This window comes from Malaclemys terrapin, chromosome 16 (assembly GCF_027887155.1).
Source record: "Malaclemys terrapin pileata isolate rMalTer1 chromosome 16, rMalTer1.hap1, whole genome shotgun sequence".
NCBI classification, from domain to species: domain Eukaryota; kingdom Metazoa; phylum Chordata; order Testudines; family Emydidae; genus Malaclemys; species Malaclemys terrapin.
Genome location: NC_071520.1, coordinates 25,780,177 through 25,803,206, shown reverse-complemented (window position 1 = coordinate 25,803,206; position 23,030 = coordinate 25,780,177). Strand labels below are relative to the sequence as shown.

At 43.8% G+C, this 23,030-nt stretch overlaps 1 protein-coding gene and 1 long non-coding RNA gene across 9 annotated transcripts in view; one reads left to right on the top strand and one right to left on the bottom strand.

Annotated features, from left to right (window-relative positions):
* Positions 1-23,030, bottom strand: part of PITPNM2 (phosphatidylinositol transfer protein membrane associated 2) — a 212,014-nt gene that overhangs the window by 9,108 nt on the left and 179,876 nt on the right. For 5 of the 8 annotated variants that reach the window (XM_054006344.1, XM_054006350.1, XM_054006349.1 and 2 more), the window contains 8 exons: positions 15,580-15,744; positions 11,339-11,551; positions 8,366-8,514; positions 3,537-3,653; positions 2,291-2,407; positions 1,850-1,998; positions 314-463; positions 33-216 (listed from right to left, as the gene is read on the bottom strand). In XM_054006344.1, the coding sequence (XP_053862319.1) occupies positions 33-216; positions 314-463; positions 1,850-1,998; positions 2,291-2,407; positions 3,537-3,653; positions 8,366-8,514; positions 11,339-11,551; positions 15,580-15,744 (1,244 nt within the window). The remainder of the gene's footprint in view (positions 1-32; positions 217-313; positions 464-1,849; positions 1,999-2,290; positions 2,408-3,536; positions 3,654-8,365; positions 8,515-11,338; positions 11,552-15,579; positions 15,745-23,030) is intronic. The other 3 variants (XM_054006351.1, XM_054006352.1, XM_054006348.1) reach the window with 2 other exon arrangements.
* On the top strand, positions 7,858-22,961 carry LOC128824632 (uncharacterized). The gene is made up of 3 exons (XR_008442519.1): positions 7,858-8,133; positions 13,253-13,398; positions 21,062-22,961. It is a non-coding gene; the product is annotated as an uncharacterized LOC128824632 (long non-coding RNA).

Genomic DNA, 23,030 nt, shown 5'->3' with positions numbered 1-23,030 from the left:
TTTGCTCACATCTCAGTACAGCCCATACTTACGTCTGTAATGAGGGTTTTCAGGAAGTTGGCCTTGTGCCGCAGTGGGTCATGGACAAGCCCATCACAGAATGAGACTATCCCATGGGGGAAATTGTGCTGTGCTAACCATGCCACCACCCTTTGCTTCTGCATATCAGGTCGGCCTGTGACATAGATAATGAGGTAGCCAAGGTCTTGCCAGTGCCTGGTGGGGAAAAAAAACAACAGCGTATTATGGACCTATATTTGAGGTAGGGTTAAAATATTCATTTAATACGAAAGCATTTCCCACAGCCACTGACCTTACAACATCAACTGCGCCAGCTCTGACTTTGGGGTCACTACCCATTATAGACACGCTGGCTGCAAAGGAACCATCAATGCTGAAGACCACAAATTCCGTCCCCTTAGGTAGAACAGTGATATAGCTATCTGCATATGTGTGGTCACCCCTACAAGGAAAGGAATAGGGGGTTAAAAACAGTGGACAAACCTGGCTGAGAGATTAAAGCTACAATGCCCATTTGCAATACCAATTCTGCAAGCATACAGTAAACGACCAGGGAATGCAGAAAATTAAGGGCCAGATCCTGCCATCACTTCATACACACAATTCTGCTAAGGCCTTACACCCCCTCCTGTGTCTTAAGGGTTAGATCGTCTCAGCTGATGTAAATCAACACAGATCCACTGATTTCAGAGTTACGCCGATTTATACCAGCTGCAGATATGGCCTGTTGTGTCTGTATCTCAGCACAAGTGGTGGAGAAGACTATCCACTGATCTGATAGGTATGTACTCCGAGAGGAAGGAAGGTCTTGTGGGTAAGGCGCTGGAATAAGACTCAGGAGATACGGCTTCTGTTCCTGACTTGGCAAATCATCTTTCTGTGCCTCAGTTACCTATGTGTCAAATGGATGATGCTAATGATTTCCTGCCTGGCAGTGTTATTGCAAGGATAAAGGGACAGATTTTTTAAAGGTATTTAGGCACCTAAATTTGCAGATCGCTGCCGAGTGGGAGTTTCAAAAGCACCTAACCCCCACTGAGAGGCAGTGCAGGGCCTTTCCTCAATGGTAGTTGGGTACTTATGAAAATCCCACCAGGTGTCTATTAAATATCTTTAAAAATCTGCCGCAAAGTCATTAATGATACTACAGCGAGAAGCCCCACAGAAAATGCCTATACGTTAGATGAATATAATTACAGTGACTTGGACTAGCGTTGTGGGGGGCTCCAGCTTCAGTATGTTTCAATGCCTCTAGAGCAGATTTGTTCAGTTCACCAATGACAAGATGCTTTTTGGCGCTGCCTGCTCTGAAAGCCAAAAGTCAAGCTAGAGACTTTCTGCATTGTGCATCATCACTAATAACAAAGGCTCTGCCCTAAGGGGAACCTGGGCAAGTGCAAGGTTAGTCTTCAAGGTGCGCTCAGCTGTGCAGTTCCACTGAAGACAATGAAGTTGCACATCTGGAAAAGGAGGAAAAGTCTGGCCCAGCCATTGGAACTCAGTTAACAATGCTGTTGATGATGCAGGAGGCAGAACAGAATACAGCTCTTTGTCCCATCACTGGTGCTGCAGGGTAACGAGTAAAATTGTTTTGTCCATCAAGTCAGCAGATCAGACTCTGATGATACAATAGGGAGAAGAGCGTTTGATAAGAACAAGCCACTTTTTAAACACAGTCACTTTTCAGGTAGAATTGCACTTGATCAGTTAACATTTATTTTCTATGATTTTCTATCATGCAATCAGAATAACTGAGAAGTGTCTACAGTCTTTTTCAGAGAGTCCTGTCAAACTGGGGGCTAAGCCAAATGAGCTTAAAGCTCAGCACCTGACCACCATCTTGATGGGATATACGCCAATCCCCAGACGCTTGTTTTCAGGGATAACGTAGGAAATCCGGCCACTGCTGTTGCTGATTTCGGTGTCAAAGTAAATCCACTCTCCAGATGGCGGCTGGGTCATGATGTGAATGTCCACCTGGGAGGCAAAGGAGGTTCAGGACTAAGGAAGTATTAAATAACTTTGATACTAGACAGGATCCTAATCTGGGTCTGAACATGGCGTCCTCAAATCTCTCTCTAGTGTAATGCAATAGATAGGCTGGGAAAAGGGGGCTCTTAGTGGACACAGGAAAAGGTGCTTGATTGTGCAGGTAACTGGACAGTTCTCTCTTTTAACGTTTACAGATACAAAAGGAACATTGGCCAGCAACTACTACTGCCTATGTCTTTTGCTATTTATGGGCAATGCACACCTAAGGCAAATGTACCTTTTCCCCAGTGAGCGTGACCATGTCTAACGGCCCATACATAAACCTTCCTGTTAAGGTCTGGGGTCCGTCTTCATTAGCGATGGCATCATTGATTCTGTGGTTGGCTGTGACATTCTGCAGACGTCAAGGGAAAAACAGAATAAACCTAGTTAGATTCCCAGCAGAACCTCATGGCTAATGCAAAGTTGCTATAGTGATAATAATGCCAAACACATGGACAAACAGGAGTTTTTGGAGGAGTAATTTTCTTCTTGTGACATCCTCTGTCCCCCTACACTATTATATATCTATATTAAACAACACACACTTTTAAGGAAAAAGAAGTATTGTACATTTAGGACAAGACTTTTAAAGGGCCTTCTGCACTTGGTCTCCGTTTTAGCTATAGTAATTTATGGCCACATGATTTGCACCCACCATCAATTGTGGGCGTGGATCCTAATGTATTTGGCCAAGGAGCTGATGTCTGGGTGCAGTTAATTACCTAGTCATGTAAATGGTAGAATTTGCATCTACAGTTAATTGATCCTGGGCATTATTTGAGAAGGGGCCTCTACTTGGTTTCCCTGCTGCCACTCCTAACAGGCAAAATTTGAGTCTGCAAAAATTATGGTTGTCCTTTCTGGACCTTTATACATGCATATGCCATGATCTCACACAATGATACTGTCACTGGCTAGTAATACTACTCCGGATCCTTGGGACACAAATACTGTATAGTGAGGGACACAGAACACCTTGAAAATCCGATCCCTTGTGGTGCAAAATTCTGTATGTTGCACCTTCAAATCAGGAGGCAAAATGACTGTCATCAGGAGTCTGCTGACATTATTACTGGCTAAACAAACTTCCCGCTCATGGAATCAGAAAAGCTTCTCATCCTCTGGATTCAGGAACTCCAGGGAATGACAGTTACTGTAAAGACAATTCAGGACACCAGACTTTGAAACAATTCCATCTCCTTTCTTGACCTATAGCCAACACTCAGTATTTTATATGGAGGAGACCTTGTGGCAGAGAGTGTCTCTCTCTTCCAGAAATCTATAACTGGGATATCTCACTGACACATCCGATTACTGCAATGCAACCTCTCCAGCCCCGTGTAATTGTGCAGTCCATGGGCAGTAACAGAGTTGTACCCATATTGGTTAACTTTAAAACTGTTCTTATTACAGGCCCAAATCCAGCTAAATCATGTTTAACAGTAGTTTCCTTTGGGGAGACATAATAGAAACACTATTACCCTTAGCTTAACATGCGTCCTCTTGCGCAGCCACTTCTCCCTGGGCTTTGAAGGAGTGAATACAGAGACCTCCTTTCCATCCAGTTCCAGAATGCTGGAGTTTTCGTGTCTCATCACCTAAGGAAAGACCAGCCCCCATCAGCAACTCATGACGCACCTGGGCTAAAACCCAAGAGCTGCAGGAATTTCATAGTGAATGCACCCGCTGCAGCTTTAGTGTATTTATTCCTCTCTGCTGCGTTTGCAAAGCATGTGATGGAATCACAGCATTTGCTGGGCAGGTGGCTTTATAGAATTTTGCTTGCAGGAAATTTGCATTGTTAGTCTACAAGATTTTTCTGGCCCTCCCATAACTGTATGATGTTAGTGATCTTTAGAGCCAGTAAAGGTTGTTGCCAGAGCTGAGTTATTAAGAAGTGGGTTGAAGCTATAAAAGGGAACCTTAGACTGAGATGATAAGTAGGCACATAGGAGGGCAAGTGTGAAAGCATGGTGAAGCATGGTTAGGACTAGAATGAGAGAGAGATGAAAAAGAAGCCGAGGGAAGCTAGAAAAGGCTGAAGAGACAGTGGAATGAGTCTGGGAAGAGTTAAGGAACAGAAAGAACTATAGGGGAGTTTAACAAGCTGAGTACAAAATGGAGCAAAGGCAACGAAGCACAGATGCTGATCACAGATACATAACTGCTAGGCTGCTAGTGTAACTCTCTTGGCTTCGCTGGGCTTATACCGGGGATGGATTTTGTCCCAGATGTTCAATTAACACAAACTGAGAATTTGTGGCACCTCAGACCCTGCTACTTCCTTGAGACCATGTCCAAAAAGCTGCCCTTGGAAAATGCTCATTCAGCAAACACTGCAGGGGAAGAACTTTGGCACTCAGGTACTTATAGAAAACTGCCTCTTCTGTAGGGAATCCTACAGTTTGCAGCCACCATCTCGCCTGACTATGCTCCAGCCTTGCCTGCCTTCTTGCCAGGTCCTCAAGTCACATACGCATTTCAAGTCATTATTTGCTTGCCATTTCAGTAATTCAGATCCATCGCTACCTGTTCCAACTGTGCTCGCTTGTCTGCATGTGTCATTTCCTCAGGCTTATTCTTCAGAAGTATTCTCATCATTCCCTCCAGTCCTACTGAGTCTGCCCTTAACGGGTCTGCGCAAGCTGGACCCTACGAGGGCTAAGATCCCAGCAGGCTTCCTGATTGGGCTGGAGTCAATCCCAGTTGCCTGTCATCTAGTGTTTCTATTTAAATACATTGCACATGGCATTCTCCTGTCTTGCTTCTTGTGCTCCTCTCATTTTGATGACGACATTAGGTATTGAGCCAGGTTCAGCATTGGGCCAGCAGTGTTCTGTGATTTAGAAGACCAGAGTTCAGGAGAGGAATGGGGCTCTGGCTCTCTGGGTCCATGGAGAAGTTCCAGCACATCATACAGTATGATGTTCCTGCACTGGAATGGGGACGAGCGGACTGACACAATGAGATTTCAAAGTGTGCAAACATTTCCTATGGTAAGCTCACTATCAACCTTTGGGGACATCTGCGGCTGGATCAAATGGCAGAGGGAAATGGGGTTATGTTCTGGGTTCACCCTGCAGCTAGTCTGTTCTTAGGTCAGTTCCAGAAGAGGGGAATCTCACACAGAAAACAAAAAAGGACTGGGCAGAGAGATTACACGGAGCATTTTGATCAGATGGCTTTTTTCCAATTTTCTCCCAGGCCATGAAAAGATTGAAAGGGGCTCTGTCAAGTGAATAAACATATTTTAAAAACCTCACACATTCCCTCATGTGTTACCATTTGCCCCATGTAGATTAAAACTGAAGTAATCTGATAGGCCAGTTTACTTTGCAGAATTTAGACTGTTTCATTTTTCCATTTCACTCACAGCAAAACAAGACTGGTCAGTTTCACCTCCTGGTTCTCCTAATCTACCTGCCCCACCTCCACTTCACCCCCAATGCTGTTGGGAATGAAAAGCTAAGGGGATGAATAAAACAATGGCCTTCACTGATGAGAAATTTAAATCACGAAAATGTTTCTGATCATATTTGCATTTATTTGTTTTAATAAAGCGTAAGGTTTTGGGCCTAAATCTACTTGATAGTTTCCTTTTAACTTTGTCCGGAATGCCTTTCAATGAGGATTAAAATCATATCCCTATCATTAGCTTTCCAATGCTGGCATTCTAGGCTGTTGAATAAGAGGGGAGGAGGCACAGGGCCTTGGAAGAATAGGGAGGGGGTGGGGATTGAGAAAGATAACGCTCTAGAAGCAGAGGTGGGGCAACGGAGAGAGACAAGGCTAAATAAACAGCACTGCAGAGGCAGCCACTGCTGAGCTCCAAGGGCTTTGAATGGATGGCAAGGATATTTTTCATGCCACAAGATGTAAAGTCACACGCTGCCTTACACAAACATGTTTTCTTTGCATTCTGAGTAACTGGCTGGGCTACTTCTAGAACAGGACATTTTGTGTGTTAGACTCCTTAAGGCTCTGACACACACACACACACACACACACACACACCGTTTTCTTCCTGCAGCCGTTTAGGCGAAGTTCCCCATTGGAGCCTACTGTTCAAAATCAGGAGACATAGCATGTGACTGCAACATTGGCCCACTGGGTTGGAAACTAGAGACAGGGCAGGGAATAAAGGGTCGAGATCAATTAATACCAGGGTACTGCAGCCACCAGTGCTAACATCCCCGTTGTTATGGAACCTACCAACAAACTTGGACGACAGCAATGAAGAAGAGTTTGCCAATAGAGGGCTATAAATAATGGAGAGCTGCAGTCAGATATGCTGCAACAGCGCTGGGGTAATTTAAACCGCTGAGCTAATACACAGCAAACCCAGGCCAATATGAGGAGCTGGATCCTACCCGGTGCTGAGTAGCTGCACAGGTGAGGATGCTAGTACTTCACTTAAGCCAGTTCAAAGTTTAGACTAAAAGGAGTTGGAGCATAAAATCAGGGTACTGGGATTAAATAATTATTCTCCATTCTTCAGCACAGGGCCCCCTGGATTTTTTTCTGGCAAAAGGGACTAACGCAACCAACACCAAAGTGGGTAGATCTCCTCTGAATGCTCCAGCACCAGGCCACTGGCAATTCAGAATAAACGGGGGCAGAACCAAAACGGATACAACTGGCTCCAGTTCAGCTACAGTCTGTGGAGTGATGATCCCAGACTATCCCTTTGTCCTGGGTGACCTGTCCTCTCGCTAGCGCCCAACAGAAGAGGCACCAAATGAAAAGATGTTTCCAAATCCTTATCGGGGAAAGAACTTGGGACAGGGAAAGGAGGGAGAGAAGAGACTCCAGCCCACTGTGCATCTGGAAGGACACGGCCAGTGGCTTGCAATCCACAGAAGCAGCCCCCTCTCCGCTGTGATGAAAATGACAGAGAGCATCTCTGCTTGAGTTTTAGAAATGAATGATGTTGGGCCATGGCAATACGGTCACTAGAGCAGCCCTTTGGGCTCGTGTGTTTTTTCTCTGCGGATCGCAATGTTTGTGTTGCAGCGAGGGATTGTTATGCTCTGACAATGCACTGTGCTTTAAAGGTACATTGTCAACTTAATAATCTTGGCAAGAGTTTTCAAACCCTGGGGGCTAAAGTTGGGGCTTCTAAATCTATATTGAGACAACCAAAATTCCCAGGGGTTAAGCACTTGCAGCTCCCACTGACTTCAGTGGGAGTGTGGTATTCAGGGTCTCTAAAAAAAATCAGGCTACGTTGATTTAGCTGCCTAAGCATAAATCTAGGAGCCCAACTTTAGGCCCCCGATTTGAACACATTGCCCCACATGTCACAAGCTAGCAAGTTTCTTCTTTAACTATTTATGTTCCTTTTTACTCTTTGCATTTCTCTCCAGGTGGACAAGGGCAATCAAGAAGAATGTGTCTCCCTTTTGTTCATAGTTGTTTTCACCTTCAGGGTCTTAATACTGCTATTTTTGGGTTTCATGCACTTCTGGGAAAACAACTATTTTCAATGTTTGTTTGTTTGCTTTAAAGGGAAATATCCCCACTGGTTTTAGAAAAAAAATGTGATTTTGCAAAATTTAAATGTGTCACCAAAGTTAAACTGAAAGAATCCAAAATGTGATGGCCGAAACCATCATTTGTTATTTACCTACCTCCTTGAGAAGTAATTTGAACTGTGGTACCAAGTTCTGGATCTTGAAGCAAAAATCCGTAGTCCTCAGGGTGTTTAAGTGTTAATTTGAGAGCCCAAATGGAGGATTGAACACTTTAATTTAGCAAGCCAAGTCTGAAACTTGTACAAACTTTTCCTTCTGTTTCATTCCATGTAGGGTTTGCACCGAGAGCTTCCCTTTGAGCTTCAGGTTTGAAAGGATGTAAAAATTCAAAGCAAAGTTCAATCCAAACATGCAAGCATCACCTGGTTTTTGCCTCAAAATCATGCAATGCTGCAAGACTATGATATGAAATGGGCCCAAATTGACTCCAAATTATTTAGATCATTAGTGAACCTCTCTCCAAGAACCTGCTCCAGTAACAAAAGCCAGCACCAAGCAAGTCATGTGTGATTTGGTGGTTTCCATGAAAAGTCTGTGCATAGCAGTAAGTATTATTTGCAATGCAGCTGTCTTTGACACAGCATGGGAAGGGAAAGAAGATGGATCTGCAGTTGTGAAGTGTACATTTTTTCCCTCCATTTATACGGTGAGCCCCCGTTAGTGTCAACAAAAGTTATTCTGGAGGGTGCAGCAAGGCGAAAATAGACTCCAAAATATTTTCCAACCAAAGTTAGGCATAAGGGAGAAGAGAGAGAAGCATGAAATATTGATGGTACCTGTCTCAGCAGAAAGGAGACTACATCTGTCGATTCCCAGTAGCTTGCATGGAAGAGGTGTGGTAAGGCTACCGTCGGAAAGGCAGTCAGTGCATCGGGACAGTAAAGGGCATAGTCTATTCTTTTTGTTCCCCACCATCTGGCAGCAACTAATGAAAGAAAAGGCTTGTTAAAAAGAGAGGAGTGAGCTGTTTTAAATGTTAGCCTTAGGCCATGGGTCCTTGCGCTGGGCAATTCTTTCCCCATTGATTTTATTGTTAAGATGGAGCAGTCTTTGAACAGGGCTCAGAAGTATTAACGAGCCACCCAAGGATAGTACGAGGCACAGAGCATGACATCTTCTTTATTCAATCAAACAGGATATCCCTGGAGGAGGCAGTAACTAGCCATTAATCCACACCCCTGGGGAATGTGAGGCACAGATCAAAGGCTGGTGACTCCATGCCCAGCCAGGGTATTAGAGGCCATTAATACATACCCTAGAGTCTCTTGGGCATACTAGAACAGCGATAATCAAAATAACTTTCAGATTAGACGGGGCATGTACATGTCATCAACGCTCCTGGGGACAGCCAGTGGGTGTCCTCGGTGCAGGGTCACTCCCACTCACAGTGAGTTTGTGACAATGTGCTGATACCGTGGTGATGAGGATCAAACAAACCTCTCAATCCGTACAGCAAAAATGGAATAAAAAGAGTCTCTGCCCTGGAGGTGGGACGGGGGAGAGCCATGGATGCGTCTACGTACTGCAACCTTTCCCAGACCTGAAGAGTTCTGTGTAAGCTCAAAAGCTTGTCTCCCTCATCAACAGAAGTTGGTCCAATAAAAACTATTGCCTCACCCACCTTGTGTGTCTAATATCCTGGGACAGCCACAGCCACAACAACACTGCACACATATACCTGAGTCATTTTCAGCTCCATGGGCCTGCTTTAAGCAGAGGCTAGCAGATGCTGTTAAAGGCAAAAAACTAAACAAACAGGATGTTTCTCTTTAATTTTCACTGAGGCATAAACCCTCTCAAACCCAGAGAGTTAAAATCCCATATTTTATTATTAATATCAGAAGCAGAAGTGAACAATATAAAGGCAATGGAGTCACAGGTTAGCTGCTATGGAAAGACATGAGCGAAACACTGGGAGGGGGAAAGAGACTGGATTATGAGTAAGGCCCATAGTGAAGCATTCATCACCACCACCACCATTCTGCAGGCGGCCAGCCTCTGGAGGGCTACTGAAGCAACTTGCTCAGCCTCTGCAGGAGCGAGTGTCTTCACAACCAACTCTCCGGCCCACCAAGAGAACCAGCGAGGACTCACTAAACCCTGCAGCTCTCAGAACAGAGGCTTTGGCGAGCTTTGAGGATGGGGGCATTAAACGGTGAAGCTATGGACGAATCTCCAGGCTTCATCAGCATCTACTTGGACAGGGGCTACAGGGGAAGCCGGTAGCTACAGGGTAATTTAAAACCCAGCAGAAAAGTCAATGACCGTATTTTAATACCAAATCATTCTCTCTTCTAGTAACAGAGCCACACTGCAGGGATATCAATGGGAGTGAGGTGGTGACGCGGAAGTGCTCAATGGGGGTAGTTTGCACACAGATCACCACCAAAACACAAGGAACAGCCAATCAGATCCTTCAGCTAGACCAGAGGATTCCCAACTTCTTCCCTGTAAAATGGATCCACATTCCCTCCCATGCCCCACCCCACTGCCCAGATCCCACTCCCCACTGTTGCTCTTCAGAATATCTCCTTCTGCAAGACCACAGTTTGAGACCCACCGGCAGCCCACAAGTGACACCTGGCCAGTGGCTGTCACACTTACCCGATTGGGGCACTGCCACGGTTTAACCCCACATTGAGCGCCATTGTAAATAACCACGTGATCATCTTTTCAAATGGGTCAGACCGAGAGCATTTCAGCGCATAGATTTCAGTGCCAAAAGCAAGAGGCTGACTTTCTAGATGCAGGCAGCCTTGAACTCCCACATGGCTTTGTGATGAAAGAGCACCCACAGATGGAGATGTAGAGACCCCAGAGCAGTGGTGTTAGGAGGAGTTACTTCTGCATGCAAGTAGCAAGCTGGGGCTTGGACAAGGAGCTTGGGATTCCCTAGAATAGCTTTGCTGGTTCTCTTGAGAACATTCTCCAATAAGGCACCAGACACAAAAACGAGACAGCTTGACATGGGAGGGGATGTGATAGCTGCCACCAAGCAGACACCTCATTTGAAAATCTGGGCCCAAGGGAAGAGTTGCCCACTCTCTCCACAAATGAGCCGATGACTCCTCTGCAGGCTGTCCTGGCAGGAGCCACAGCAGGGTGATCTGAGGTATGGCGTTGGTACGTGCATACGCCCCCTGGTCCAGCAATGGTGGCTATGAACCAGGCTTCCCCAGGCCAACTATCCCTGATTCTAGCAAGAATAATGGGCAGGGTATTCTGCTGGCAGCCAGAATACAGGTGCTGCCTTTTCTGAGCCAGTTCCGTTACTCTGCTTTCCCTGCTCGGCCCAGGATTTGACACACAATGGCCATTTATACAGAGATTTTGACCTATGAAAAGACATGATCTTCTGCTTGTGTTTCTGGCTATGGAATCACCAGTTACTGGTAAAGATCCAACTTTCCATTTCTCAGGAAAGTCCTATTCTCGGTTAACTTCAGATTCTTTGTACAGATCAGCCAGGAGGAATGCTTTCGTGCTAGGAAGAGATTGCAACAGGGGCTATGGGCCAGTGCGGTTGCTCCCACGTCTTGTCTACAAGAGTTTGTGCCATCGCCAACTGTTAGCAGTGCTGCTGTTACTCTTTCATGCAATATGAAAACAAGTATTTGTTAAATAGGGCTAAGTTTGTGAGGCCCCTTGGTGAAAGGAGAAAGCAAACAGATTTCCTCTGGAGAGGAGAACTGCCCCGGTTAGATGATGTAGGAGATTAGCTGGATAGATAAGTCCCCTCTCCAGAATACCTTTCTTGATGTCCAGATCTGGTATTTGTAGAATAGAGTCCGGATCCCAACTTGATGGCCCCTCAAGCCTTCTTCCTAAATGGTTCTGGGGTATTTCATGTTTACGTTGCCTACGTCTCTTGGGCGAGGCTTGGGTGGGGGATTTGTGAGGGAGGGCAAGTTGGGACAGAAAGCTAAATCCTCCTCTGGCATGGTTAAGACGATTTTTGTTTTCTAAAGGAACAAAATTAAAAACACACACACACACACACAAACAAAAACCCACACTTATTATCACAGCACACACATGCAGAACACATCAGTTTTGTCCTCCAGCAATTAACATTATGATGGAAAAGACACATGGATTAAAGGAACGAGATTGTGATCCTATGTGTGGGAACTATTATTTTGGAGTTGAAATTAAGCATTTACATCTGTTTCCTTATAAACAGATGAAGGTTGACTATCTGCCACCTTGAGTAGCCTGTCTTTATGGTGGAAATCTAAGGAGGTATACAGCTGGGAATCTTCTTTCCCTAACTCAATGGCTGCAAAGCTGCTGCCACTGTTGACAGGATGTTGCTTTTCCATGGGGAGGAGGGGTTAAGCCTGTGCATCCACAGTTAGCTATCCTCCACCACTCTACAGTGCCATGCAGAGGGAACTCCCCGGGAAGCAGGGCTGTGGAGGCCCATGTTGCGGATTCTCACTGGACTTCATGCAATGGAATCACAGTGGCTTGTTCCCAGTATCTGAAGCTGGCCCTGGAAGGGATATAGAAATGGAAATGTATTTGGAAGGCCTAACTCAAGTGCTTGCTGAGGACAATGAGACAAAGTCAAAACCTTCAGTGCTACATTTCTGGCTCTCGAGGCCATCTGTGCAGGAAGACAAAAATCATGTGGCAAACAGAAAAGTCTTAATAATCAAACAAACGGGGGTGGGGAGGTCAACTTCTCTATTCAGCAACACATGCAGAAGTGCCCCTGAAATGAAGGAGGGAAGTTCGTTTTAAGAGAGCGTCTTTCAGTCCAATACAAAAGCACCAGCTTTCACCTGACGAGCTAGATTCTGCTTTCTCCATTAAACTCCACCAATCCCACTGAGGTCAGTGGGGTTATGTAGGCATGAGCAAGGGCACAAATTGTTCCCACCTTCGTCTAATGAAGGCACCTGGCAGTCTGAAGAGCGCTGGCCAAATCCATCCCCTGGTGTAACTCCATCAGAGCTTGTGGCTGAATGAATTTGACCCACATTGTCTGCAAAGCTTCACTTCCTCAGGGAAGGGAAATGTTGGATATTTACACGAAGGCTTTATTCAGCTTGTCAACACCTGAGGGCAGCAATCGCCTCGTTCTATGCTTGTGTAGGCCCCAGCGCACTGGGGCCCTGATCCTGATAGGGACCTTGGGGCGCTACCATGAGATACATCTTTAATAATCAACCCCTAACAACTCCTCCTCCAGGATTTACCTTCCTGACTGGCTGAGCTCAGCAATTACCCCGGGGTGTGAAACGTGCACAAAACAAACCCCCTGGTAAGGAACCTTCTACCCAGACAGATTAACATGTAGCAAGGCATAACACATTTTATTGTGCAGTCCCACTGTGTGTTTTGTGTATTTGCTCTGATACGATAAACAAAAAATCCTCTCCTTAAGAAAGGAAAACCCCATTTGTTAAAGTGCAGGTAGTTTATTCTTGCCACACACTGACATCTAGCCAAAAAAAATAAGAAGCTACTCAACCCCACTGTGACATATGCACAAAAATGTTACATGGTATAAACACGGGGTGCATGAGAAATCCTAATCCTAATAATACTAGGAACTTATATATACTGCTTTTCAGGGTCAAAGTATTTTAGATGTTTTAACTGATTCATTGTCACATGCCCATAAGGAGGGTAATATTATTATTCCTGTTTTACAGATGGGGAAACTGAGGCAGAGTGATTCCATGACTTGCCCAAAGCTACAGAGGGAGTATGTATCAGAGACAGGAGGAGGATTTGGGGACTCCTATCTCCCAATCCTGCACACAGACCAGCACTGCACTCGGCCAAGCGTTCAGAGGAGGTATGTGCACATATCCAGAAGAGCAGGTGCCCCCTTTGTTTGTGGTTTAAAACTGGAATAGTCAAAGATGCAGGAGAGAATTGGGCAGATTTCAATGGGAGTCAGGAACATACAAACCTTGGGCTCTGTTGAATGTCCCAGCCTACACATTTTACTTCACATTATGATATTTACCGCAGGAGGAACTAAAAACCTTAGTGTTTAATTATAAATGTCATAGTTCAAAGCCTAGTGGTCCACTAAAGGTGACATGAACAAGTATTTTTTAAAACTGGGATTGTGCCTTTGGGGTTTTTGGCTTCCTTCCAGGTTCTCAAAGTTTTTTTTGTTTTTTAAAAATTCTTTTTGGGTTTTTGCCTTAGCAGTATCAGGAACATCAGCCAGAAAAGCTAGACCAGCCCAACACTGATTTGTTGGGGTCGCAGAGAATGTCTATTGTTAATACTCACACCTTAATAGAGAGGAGGAAGAGGGTGAATTTTTAGCAAAGGCTGCCTTTCTCCAAAAGATTTCTTAGTCATTGAAGTTAAATGGGCCTTGACAAAAACATTTTTTAACTCAATCTGACGAAAAACCACTTCCACACTCAGTTGCTCAGCTTTGGTTCTTGTAATGTCATCATTTTTCTAATTCTCTAGTCCTTCGGGCAAAATATGAGCTGAATTTCTAACGTGTAAACCAAACAACAAGGAAAAACTTCAGTTCCCTCCCCCGCAGCCTTTTTTTTTAAAAACAGAAAGTAGCCCAAAAAAGGGACACCCTCCCCCATTTTTTCCCTTTGCACATTACCTTTAAATAATACGTGATGTGCCACCTGTCAGATCTTACATTATTTATTGAAAAGTGCTGATCATATACCAGTTGCATAGATCACAATTATCAACTGAAGACTAGACATACCATTTGATTCCTTAATGTTGCACAGGGGCCAATGATTGTTCAAGGTTATCAATTATCTTTTATACATGAACAATTTATGCCCATAATCACTCCAACATGCATAATATAGTGGCAGTCCACTGTATTATAATTGTAGGCATCTGTTCTTCCTAAGGGTGCATTAACAATGTGTCATTGACAATGATAAAATTGGGCTTAGGTGGAATAGTTCCAACTTCTTATTAATCACTGAAAACAGCCTCAGACAAGCAATTACATTCGTTATCCTCCCTCACTGCAAGGCGCCCAGCTAAAAGCAGAGACTGACTCTTGCCATCAAATTCAGATACGGGATTTAAACAGCCCCAGACATTCTGGTTCAGCCCCACCTCCAGTGATAAAGTTAGCTTGTCTAAGTCTTCAGCAATGTTTGACTCCTCATTGCAGGAATTCATGTAATCCTTGTAGGACTCAAATCCTACCTATTCCAATCCTACCTGTGGAATGCCTGTTAATGAGGGCGCACTGTATTTTAGGAGAACACATTTAAACAAAACATGCAACTATTGTAACAAGAAATTAAGAGGACAAACAGCCTGATGGTTCACCCATGAATATCTGGAATAAGGGACCTCCATTTCTGCAGACATCAGTTTCAAAGGTGCAAATTAGATCAGTTTTCCCATTGGGGGAAAAAAAGTCGGCCAAACTATTCCATTCACACCCCAATTCTAAAGGACAGGTGAGTCTAACACAACTACAAGAAGTTATTACATTGGTATAGATAATAAATAGTAACACCACCACTCAGATGTAAGTATGTATATTCTTCTTGATATTCAGGCAGGGATCAGCTTTACAATGGATCGGAAAGCTCCATCCTTTGCAATAGACAAGGGAGCTGTTTTCCTTTAACAAGGAGCAAAATGCTTTTCAAAGACGACCCTTGGCCATGCAGTCTGATGTTCTGTACTGCTATTATTAGACTTAATTAAGCAAGCAATCGGGAGACCGGCAGGTGTTATGACTGACCCTCACCAGGAAACACTGTCAACAGCAGGAAATACCCTCAGTGTCCTATTCTCCCCAACCCTTTGTATCTGATAACACTGCACAGTGTGGAGTTTGAAGGATCATGGAGCAATACAGTGGCTAACTCCAAACCAGGCTATATGTTAAACACACACACAAAATAAAGACAGTTCTACAGGTCTATCCTATACATTGAGGTCAGCCTGGTGTGTGGTGCTGTTACTTTAGTGCTACAGTGAGAAGAAATCTTGGAGGGTGCGAAACACTTACTGTTAGCTATGTTGGAAGCAGTGTAACTGTCTGCCATTCCTGAGACCTGGCTGGCAATGCTGATCTCACTGGCCCTCCGGAATCCCCTGAACTGAGGGGTTGTAATGGGGGTGGAAAGGGACGCATTTTCCATGAAGACTGCACCATGAGACTGAACAACATCTGCTATGAAGTCGAAACAGGGAAATCAAAATATTAGACCAACAGACAGAGACCAGGCAAGACGAAATCAAGGGGAGAAAAGGAGGCAAACAAGGCAAGGATTTGCTTTCAGATGCAAAACCTTTCAAACCAATTGGAAGGAAAACACATTTAATCTCAGCTCTATTTTGAAAAGAAAGAAAAGGCAAAAGGAGAGTTGGCATCTAGCATCTCATTGTCCGATTGAGAAAAGCAAAAAAATCAGTTTAAACCCAAGCAAATCAGGAAAGGTTTGCTTGAGCAGCAAGAATAGAAAGATGTGTCATGCAGACCCATGTGAATATATACAGCTTTATATATTCACGTTTAGCCAGAACAATGGGGGGAAAGGGCAGAAGGTAAAAAACTGAATTTAGGAGATACTAGTTTTATAGCATCTTTTAAAGTAAAGGGGAAGGTTTCCAGGGGAGATATTGTCATGCCAGGGTGGGCCTCATGTTGGACTTGTAGTTAAGGTGTGTTTACATTGCAATCCAAGGTGTGATTGCAGCTTAGGCAGACATACCCAGGCTAGTTTCAACCTACATAGCCTGGCTAACAGCAACGAAGACGCAGCGGCCTGGGCTTTAACGTGGGCTGTACAAGCCCACCCAAAACCTTGGGGACATACTAGCGTTGCTGGCCTGCACCAGGATTTGTGCCACGGTCTCTGATATTTTTAGCTGCGGTAGCTGGATTAAAGCGAGTGTGGGGCCGCCTACTCACACTGCAATCACATCTCTGGCTACGGTGTAGACGTACCCTTAGTTACTAAAAAAATACAGCCACCATTTGTGAAACTGAAGGCCTCCAGTTAGACTCCTAACTCCATATTTAGGCTTCTCAGTAAAAGTAGCCTGGGTGTTGAGCACTCAAATTTCCCTTTAATTTAAATTGGATTTGGTGGTGTTCAGCCTTTTTGAAAATCAGGCCACTTTTATTTAGATACCTAAAATCTGGATTTAGGAGCACAACTTTAGGCCCCCAAGCTTAAAAAGTTTGGCCTTTTCCTTCAGGAAGTAAACACGAGGGGAATGAGTAGTAAAATTTACACTCATATGGAGTGCGTGTGTGTACGTATGTATTATTAGTGGGAAATTAGTTCTATAATGCATGTAACTGAGAAACTGTGAGGTTTACGTGGATCTATTGGGCAATCCTGCTTTTCTGTGGGAAAAACTATACATTAAAAACATTTTAAAGCATGGGGGAGGCAGTGTTACCTAGTGGCTAGTGCAGCAGATTAGGAGTGAAGGTGACTCCTGGGTTCTTTTCCCAGCTGTTCCACTGACTTGCTGTGACTCACTCAAAGCCACACTTAACTTGTGCGTCTCATTTTCCTACCTGTATTTGCCTATAACAATACCTACCCACCCTACAGAGGCATTGCAAGGCAGAATTAATTAATGTCTATGATGCACACGGAGATCCTCAATTTAAAGAAACTATGTCCTGTAACTGCAACATACCTAATGGCATGCAAAGCTGACATGGAAAGCAAGCAGGTGAGTTTGCACTTTTATCTGAAGTTCTACACTGCTGCCCATCACTGGAGAATCAGAATATCGGCATCTGAACTTTATTCACAACTATCAATCGATTTTGTGCAAGCAGGCACAAAACACCAAAACAAGGAGGAAAATGCCTCCCCCAGCAACAAAAGTCAGCTGTAAATTAGGGCTGTCAAGTGATTTAAAAAATTAATTGCAATTAATCACACTGTTAAATAGAATACCATTTATTTAAATATTTTGGGATGTTTTCTACCTTTTCACATAACACAGAATACACAGAATACAAAGTGTACAGTGCTCACTTTTTATTTATTTGTATTACAAATATTTGCACTGTAAAAAACAAAAGAAATAGCATTTTTCAATTAGCCTAATACAGGTACTGTAGGGTAATCTCTTTATCATTAAAGTTGAACTTACAAATGTAGAATTATGTACAAAAAACCCCTTCATTCAAAAACAAAACAATGTAAAACTTTAGAGCCTACAAGTCCACCCAGTCCTATTTCCTGTTCAGCCAATTGCTCAGACAAACAAGTTTGTTTTCATTTGCAGGAGATAATGCTGCCCGCTTCATGTGCTAAAGATTCATATGTCCCTTTATGCTTCAGCCACCATTCCAGGGGACATGCGTCCATGCTGATGACAGGTTCTGCTCAATAACAGTCCAAAGCAATGCAGGACAACGCATGTTCATTTTCATCATCTGAGTCAGATGCCACCAGCAGAAGGCTGATTTTCTTTTTTGGTGGTTCGGGTTCTGTAGTTTCTGCATTAGAGTGTTGCTCTTTTAAGACTTCTGAAAGCAAGCTCCACACCTTGTCCCTTTCAGATTTTGGAAAGCACTTCAGATTCTTAAACCTTGGTTTGAGTGCTGTAGCTAGGGTGACAAGACATCCTGATAAAATCGGGACAGTCACGATTTTTAGCTGTTTGTCCCGCGTCCTGACCGATCGCTGGTCGGGACGCAATTTGTCTTGATATTTTGCTCCGCTGGCAGCACTCGACTTTTTTGTTTTTTGTTTCCCCCCCCACCCCCGGTGTCCCGATATTTTCTTCATCTCATCTGGTCACCTTAGCTGTAGCTATCTTTAGAAATCTCACACTGGTACCTTCTTTGCGTTTTGTGAAATCTGCAGCGAAAGTGTTCTTAAAATGAACATGTGCTGAGTCATCATCCAAGACTACTATAACATGAAATATGTGCCAGAATGCAGGTAAAATAGAGCCAGAGACATACAATTCTCCCCCAAGGAGTTGAGTCACAAATTTAATTAACACATTTTTTTAACGAGCGTCATCAGCGTGGAAGCATGTCCTCTGGAATGGTGGCCGAAACATGAAGGGGCATACGAATGTTTAGCATATCTGTCACATAAATATCTTGAAATGCTGTCTACAAAAGTCCCACGAGAATGCCTGTTCTCACTTTCTGGTGACATTGTAAATAAGAAGCTGGCAGCATTACCTCCTGTAAATGTAAACAAACTTGTTTGTCTTAGCAATTGGCTGAACGAGAAGTAGAACTGAGTGGACTTGTAGGCTCTCAAGTTTTGCATTGTTTTGTTTTTGAGTGCAGTTATGTAACAAAAAAAATCTACAATTGTTAAGTTGCACTTTCACGAAAAAGAGATTGCACTACAGTACTTGTATGAGGTGAATTGAAAAATACTGTTTCTTTTATCATTTTTACAATGCAAATATTCATAATAAAAATAATAATATAAAGTGAGCAGTGTACCCTCTGTATTCTGTGTTGTAATTGAAATCAATATATTTGAAAATGTAGAAAAACCGTCCAAAAATATTTAATAAATTTCAATTAGTATTTTATTAACAGTATGATTAAAAATGTGATTAATCGCTATTAACTTTTTAATAGCGATTAATTTTTTTTGAGTCAATGATGTGAGTTAACTGCTATTAATCGACAACCCTACTGTAAATTTATTTCAACTGTGTGGGAAATGATCTAACCAGAAATTAAATATACTTGGATGTGGTCAGTCTGGTGTTGTATTAGCAAGCGCACAAATGAGTCATCTAAATATTGATCCGAGAAGCCCATATGCCTAGTGCTACTGACTTGCTAACTGGAACTCCAAACATTTGTACTTTCTTAGATACCTGCAGTTAACACAGGCTCTGGCATACAACTGACGTGAACTATGACGTCTGACGGGAAAGAGAATGGCTGAAAGTAGTAGAACATGGACTTAAATGTTGGTAAAATCATTTCAGTGCTCTGCAGGAAAAAAAGGCTACAAGCTGATCAACTTAAAGCCATATGGACTGTCAGTGTCTAGGGCCCAGTTGGAGTCTGACCCTGACACTTTGTGTTTCATACACTGTATGAGTTAAGCCTGAAAGGCCTCTGCTAGTGTCACCCTCTCCTCTGATGTACGCTCCCCTCACTTCCTTCCTCTTTCCATTTTGCCTTGAGCTGCCAGCTATCAAGGTTGCTGCACAGCGTCTGTACTGCAGCATGTCTCACCATGCCACGCTTTGCAGCAGTCTCATGCTCCTACTGGCACTTCCTTCAATAAAGGATTTATAGAAAGGAAACATACTGAAGCCACATTCCAGAAAGGGGCACAAGTCAAGCATGGGAGCCGATTACAGTTCGGAACTGAATGGAGATCTGGTGTGGTCCAGTGGAGAGGGACGCTGGAGTGGGAGACACGTGTCACGGGCTCTATTTCCAGCTCTGACACTAATCTGCTGTGCAACCCTGAGCATGTCACTTCCCCTTTCTGCACCTGATTCCCCTCCTAGCCTTTGTCTGGCTTATCTATTAGATTGTAAGTGCTCTGGGGCAGGGGCCTCTTACCATGTGCTTCTACAATGCCTTATGGGGCCCACAGCCCTCCTATAACACAGAGTGATACAGCAACAGGGCCTGGAATGTGTGTGATGGGAACAGCTCTCCATTAAATCAGCAGACACACAGCAGAGCTCAGCTGTACAACCCCTCAGACTCAGAGACTTTATCCTGACTCGCAAAAGCGCTGAGTTTAGGTTGGGCTCAGCTAACATGTGCTAGCTAAGCCTGATCTTTTCCCCAGTGCAGATATAGCCTAACATCCTGAGCTCAAGTTCAGTTGCTTGAGCTGCAGCCTAGCTAAATAGTTCAATTTCAAGATCTTACCTTGCACCTACACTAGGGGGAAAAAGGTTGAGTTCGGCTCGGGCCTAGCTAGCACGTTTTAGCTACACCCAGCCTAAATTCAACCATTTTCCCCTAGTGAACACCAGGCCAGAGAGGTGGATCCTATTCAAGTCTCCACACTCTTATCGTCAGTGGCATTTGTACAGCTCCCTATTGAGCTACCTGCATTGTGGACCGCCATGCCTCACAGGATCAGGCCCACAATCAAAGATGTGCAGAGAAAGCATGGGTGGAACCCTATTTTCAGGAGGTTTTGCCAGGCTGTAAACATTTAAAGAATTGCTGCAACAAAACAGACTGCTGATCAGACTAATGATCCAGCGTGTCTGGTATCCTGACACCTACACCAATGCCAGATGCCTTGGAGGAAATGACTTAACCCGCAAGGCACACACAAGGGGTTGGGGGGCACTTTTTCTCCCATCCCAACTGCAGCCGGCAGTAATAGGGAGCAAGGACCAACTTTCAACCATGCCAATACAAGAGCTCCACCTAGTGGTGACAGTGCTGCAGCACTGTGTAGCTCAAAAGCTACATGGGAAGAGTGATCCAAAATGGCAGCCTCTTGGCATTTGGTGTTGCCAACTCTTACAATATCTGTTTTTTTTTTTTTCCTCAGAGCCCCAGCTGCTGGAATCCGAGATTGCAGGAGAATTTCGGCTTTCATGTAACATAAAAAAGCAAGTGTTCTCCACAACCAGGAGGGCTAGAAAGCTGGGAAACATGATGTGAGGCCACACTAAAGGCTTACAAATCTGGATGCAAATTTTAAAACAAATTATGAAAAAGAAAAATCTCATGATATTTAAATCAATCTCATGATTTTTTGGGGCTGACTCTTGATTTTTGAATGCTTGAGGTTGGCAATACTGGGTCTGAAGCAGGAAGATCGACAGCCCTTTTGATATCGTCCTAGCTGGTGTCACCACAGACTATTCTCATTCATATAAATGTCTAAGCTTTTAATGTTACACCACTATTGAGCTTAACACTCTACATGCAGATAAAGGGAGTCCATTGGCTCTGACAGCAATGCTCCCTCACGCGGCCTTAATTATATCTGCTTTCATATTTTCTTAAACCTCCAGAATCTCTCCCTTTTTTAGTGACAGAGTCCCCCCTTTTCAAACTATGAGCCCTCAATTCTATAACAGAGAGCTGTTTCCAGGGAAAATACGGGACAGGAAACACAAGAGACAAAAATGTGTCTAGAAAACGTAGTCTTCTCAATTTACCCCTTCTGTCAAGTATTCCGAAATCCCAAATCTATATTGAAAGTGATTTGCAAATTAAACCTTAGGCTGTTCAATAGAGAACCTCGTTTACTCACACAAATGACTGGGAGACTCACTGCATTACAATTCGCTCAGTATAAATCACTAGCATTTTGCACAGTTTTAAAAAAGGATAATGCAGCAACAAAAGGTCATACTTTCATTTAACTTGACGGGTGCAATTTAGTTCTAAATAAGAACTAAATAACTTTAACTGTGTGCTAAGGCCAATGTTTTCAAACTGGGGAGCCTAAAGTTAGATGCATAAGTAACTATAATGGGAGTAGGAGGTGACAAGCTCCTTGGAAAATCAGGCCACTTATTTAGGTCTCTGGATACGGATTTAGGTCCGTTTGACTATGCTGGCCTAAATGCACTTTGTGTGGTAAAGATTTGTTTTGTTTGAGTAACGAAGACTTAGAAACAGGAGATCTCACACTGTAGCACCACCTCTGCTAGTAGAGCTTTGCTGAGAAGTTGTGTGAAGTTGCCTTTGCTTGTGTGAACTGCAGTGTGTGTAGATGAATGCAGTGAGAATAAGCCAAGTTCTAATGTAGTTTCAAAGTGAGCAAAGGGTGGGGAGAGAGGAAAATCCTCTCCTCTCCCAACTCTGGGCGGTGGAGCTTTAATACATATTCAAATGCCGCAACTCTTCATTTTAAGACATATTTTTCAGTGCGCTCAGTAATTGCTTCCCACCAAATGACCAGCATCGGGCTGTCTAATGCATCAGTGGCATTGGGTTAAGTTCCTGGGGTGTCAGGGCTGCATGCCATCAGGAAACAGGCTGTTTCAATGCAGCACAGTACCCTGCAAAGGAATACATAGGCTGCATTGTGCCTTTGAAGCAAAGAGCTCTTCAGCAGTTAAAACAAAAAATTGGGGTGGCATTTTAAATGCTCAGCATTGACTTAACTCTGCTCCCACTGAAGTTGGTGGCCAATGCTGAGCACGTTGGAAAATCCCATCCTTAATTTCAAAAGCAACAGAAAAAGAGGCTGAAGCACCTTTTTATTAGTCCTGAAAATTCGTCTGCTGCTCCATTCGTAGAGTCAGATATGGGCACAACTAGGCCACATGACACCCTTGAGATGATGGGGGATGGGAGAAGAGTTTTTTGTATGCATAGTCATGGTCAGTCAGCTAACATGGGATGAAGGCTAAGTGACCCTGCATGAGTGAAGTGGAAAGCGATGGTAGGCAATACTGTAGTGTCCTTTCCCCCGCCCTTCCTAGAGAACCTCAAAAGGCACAAATGGCAATTGGGCACCTAACATCCATCTGTACCTTTGAAAATCTCTCCCTGTGTCATCT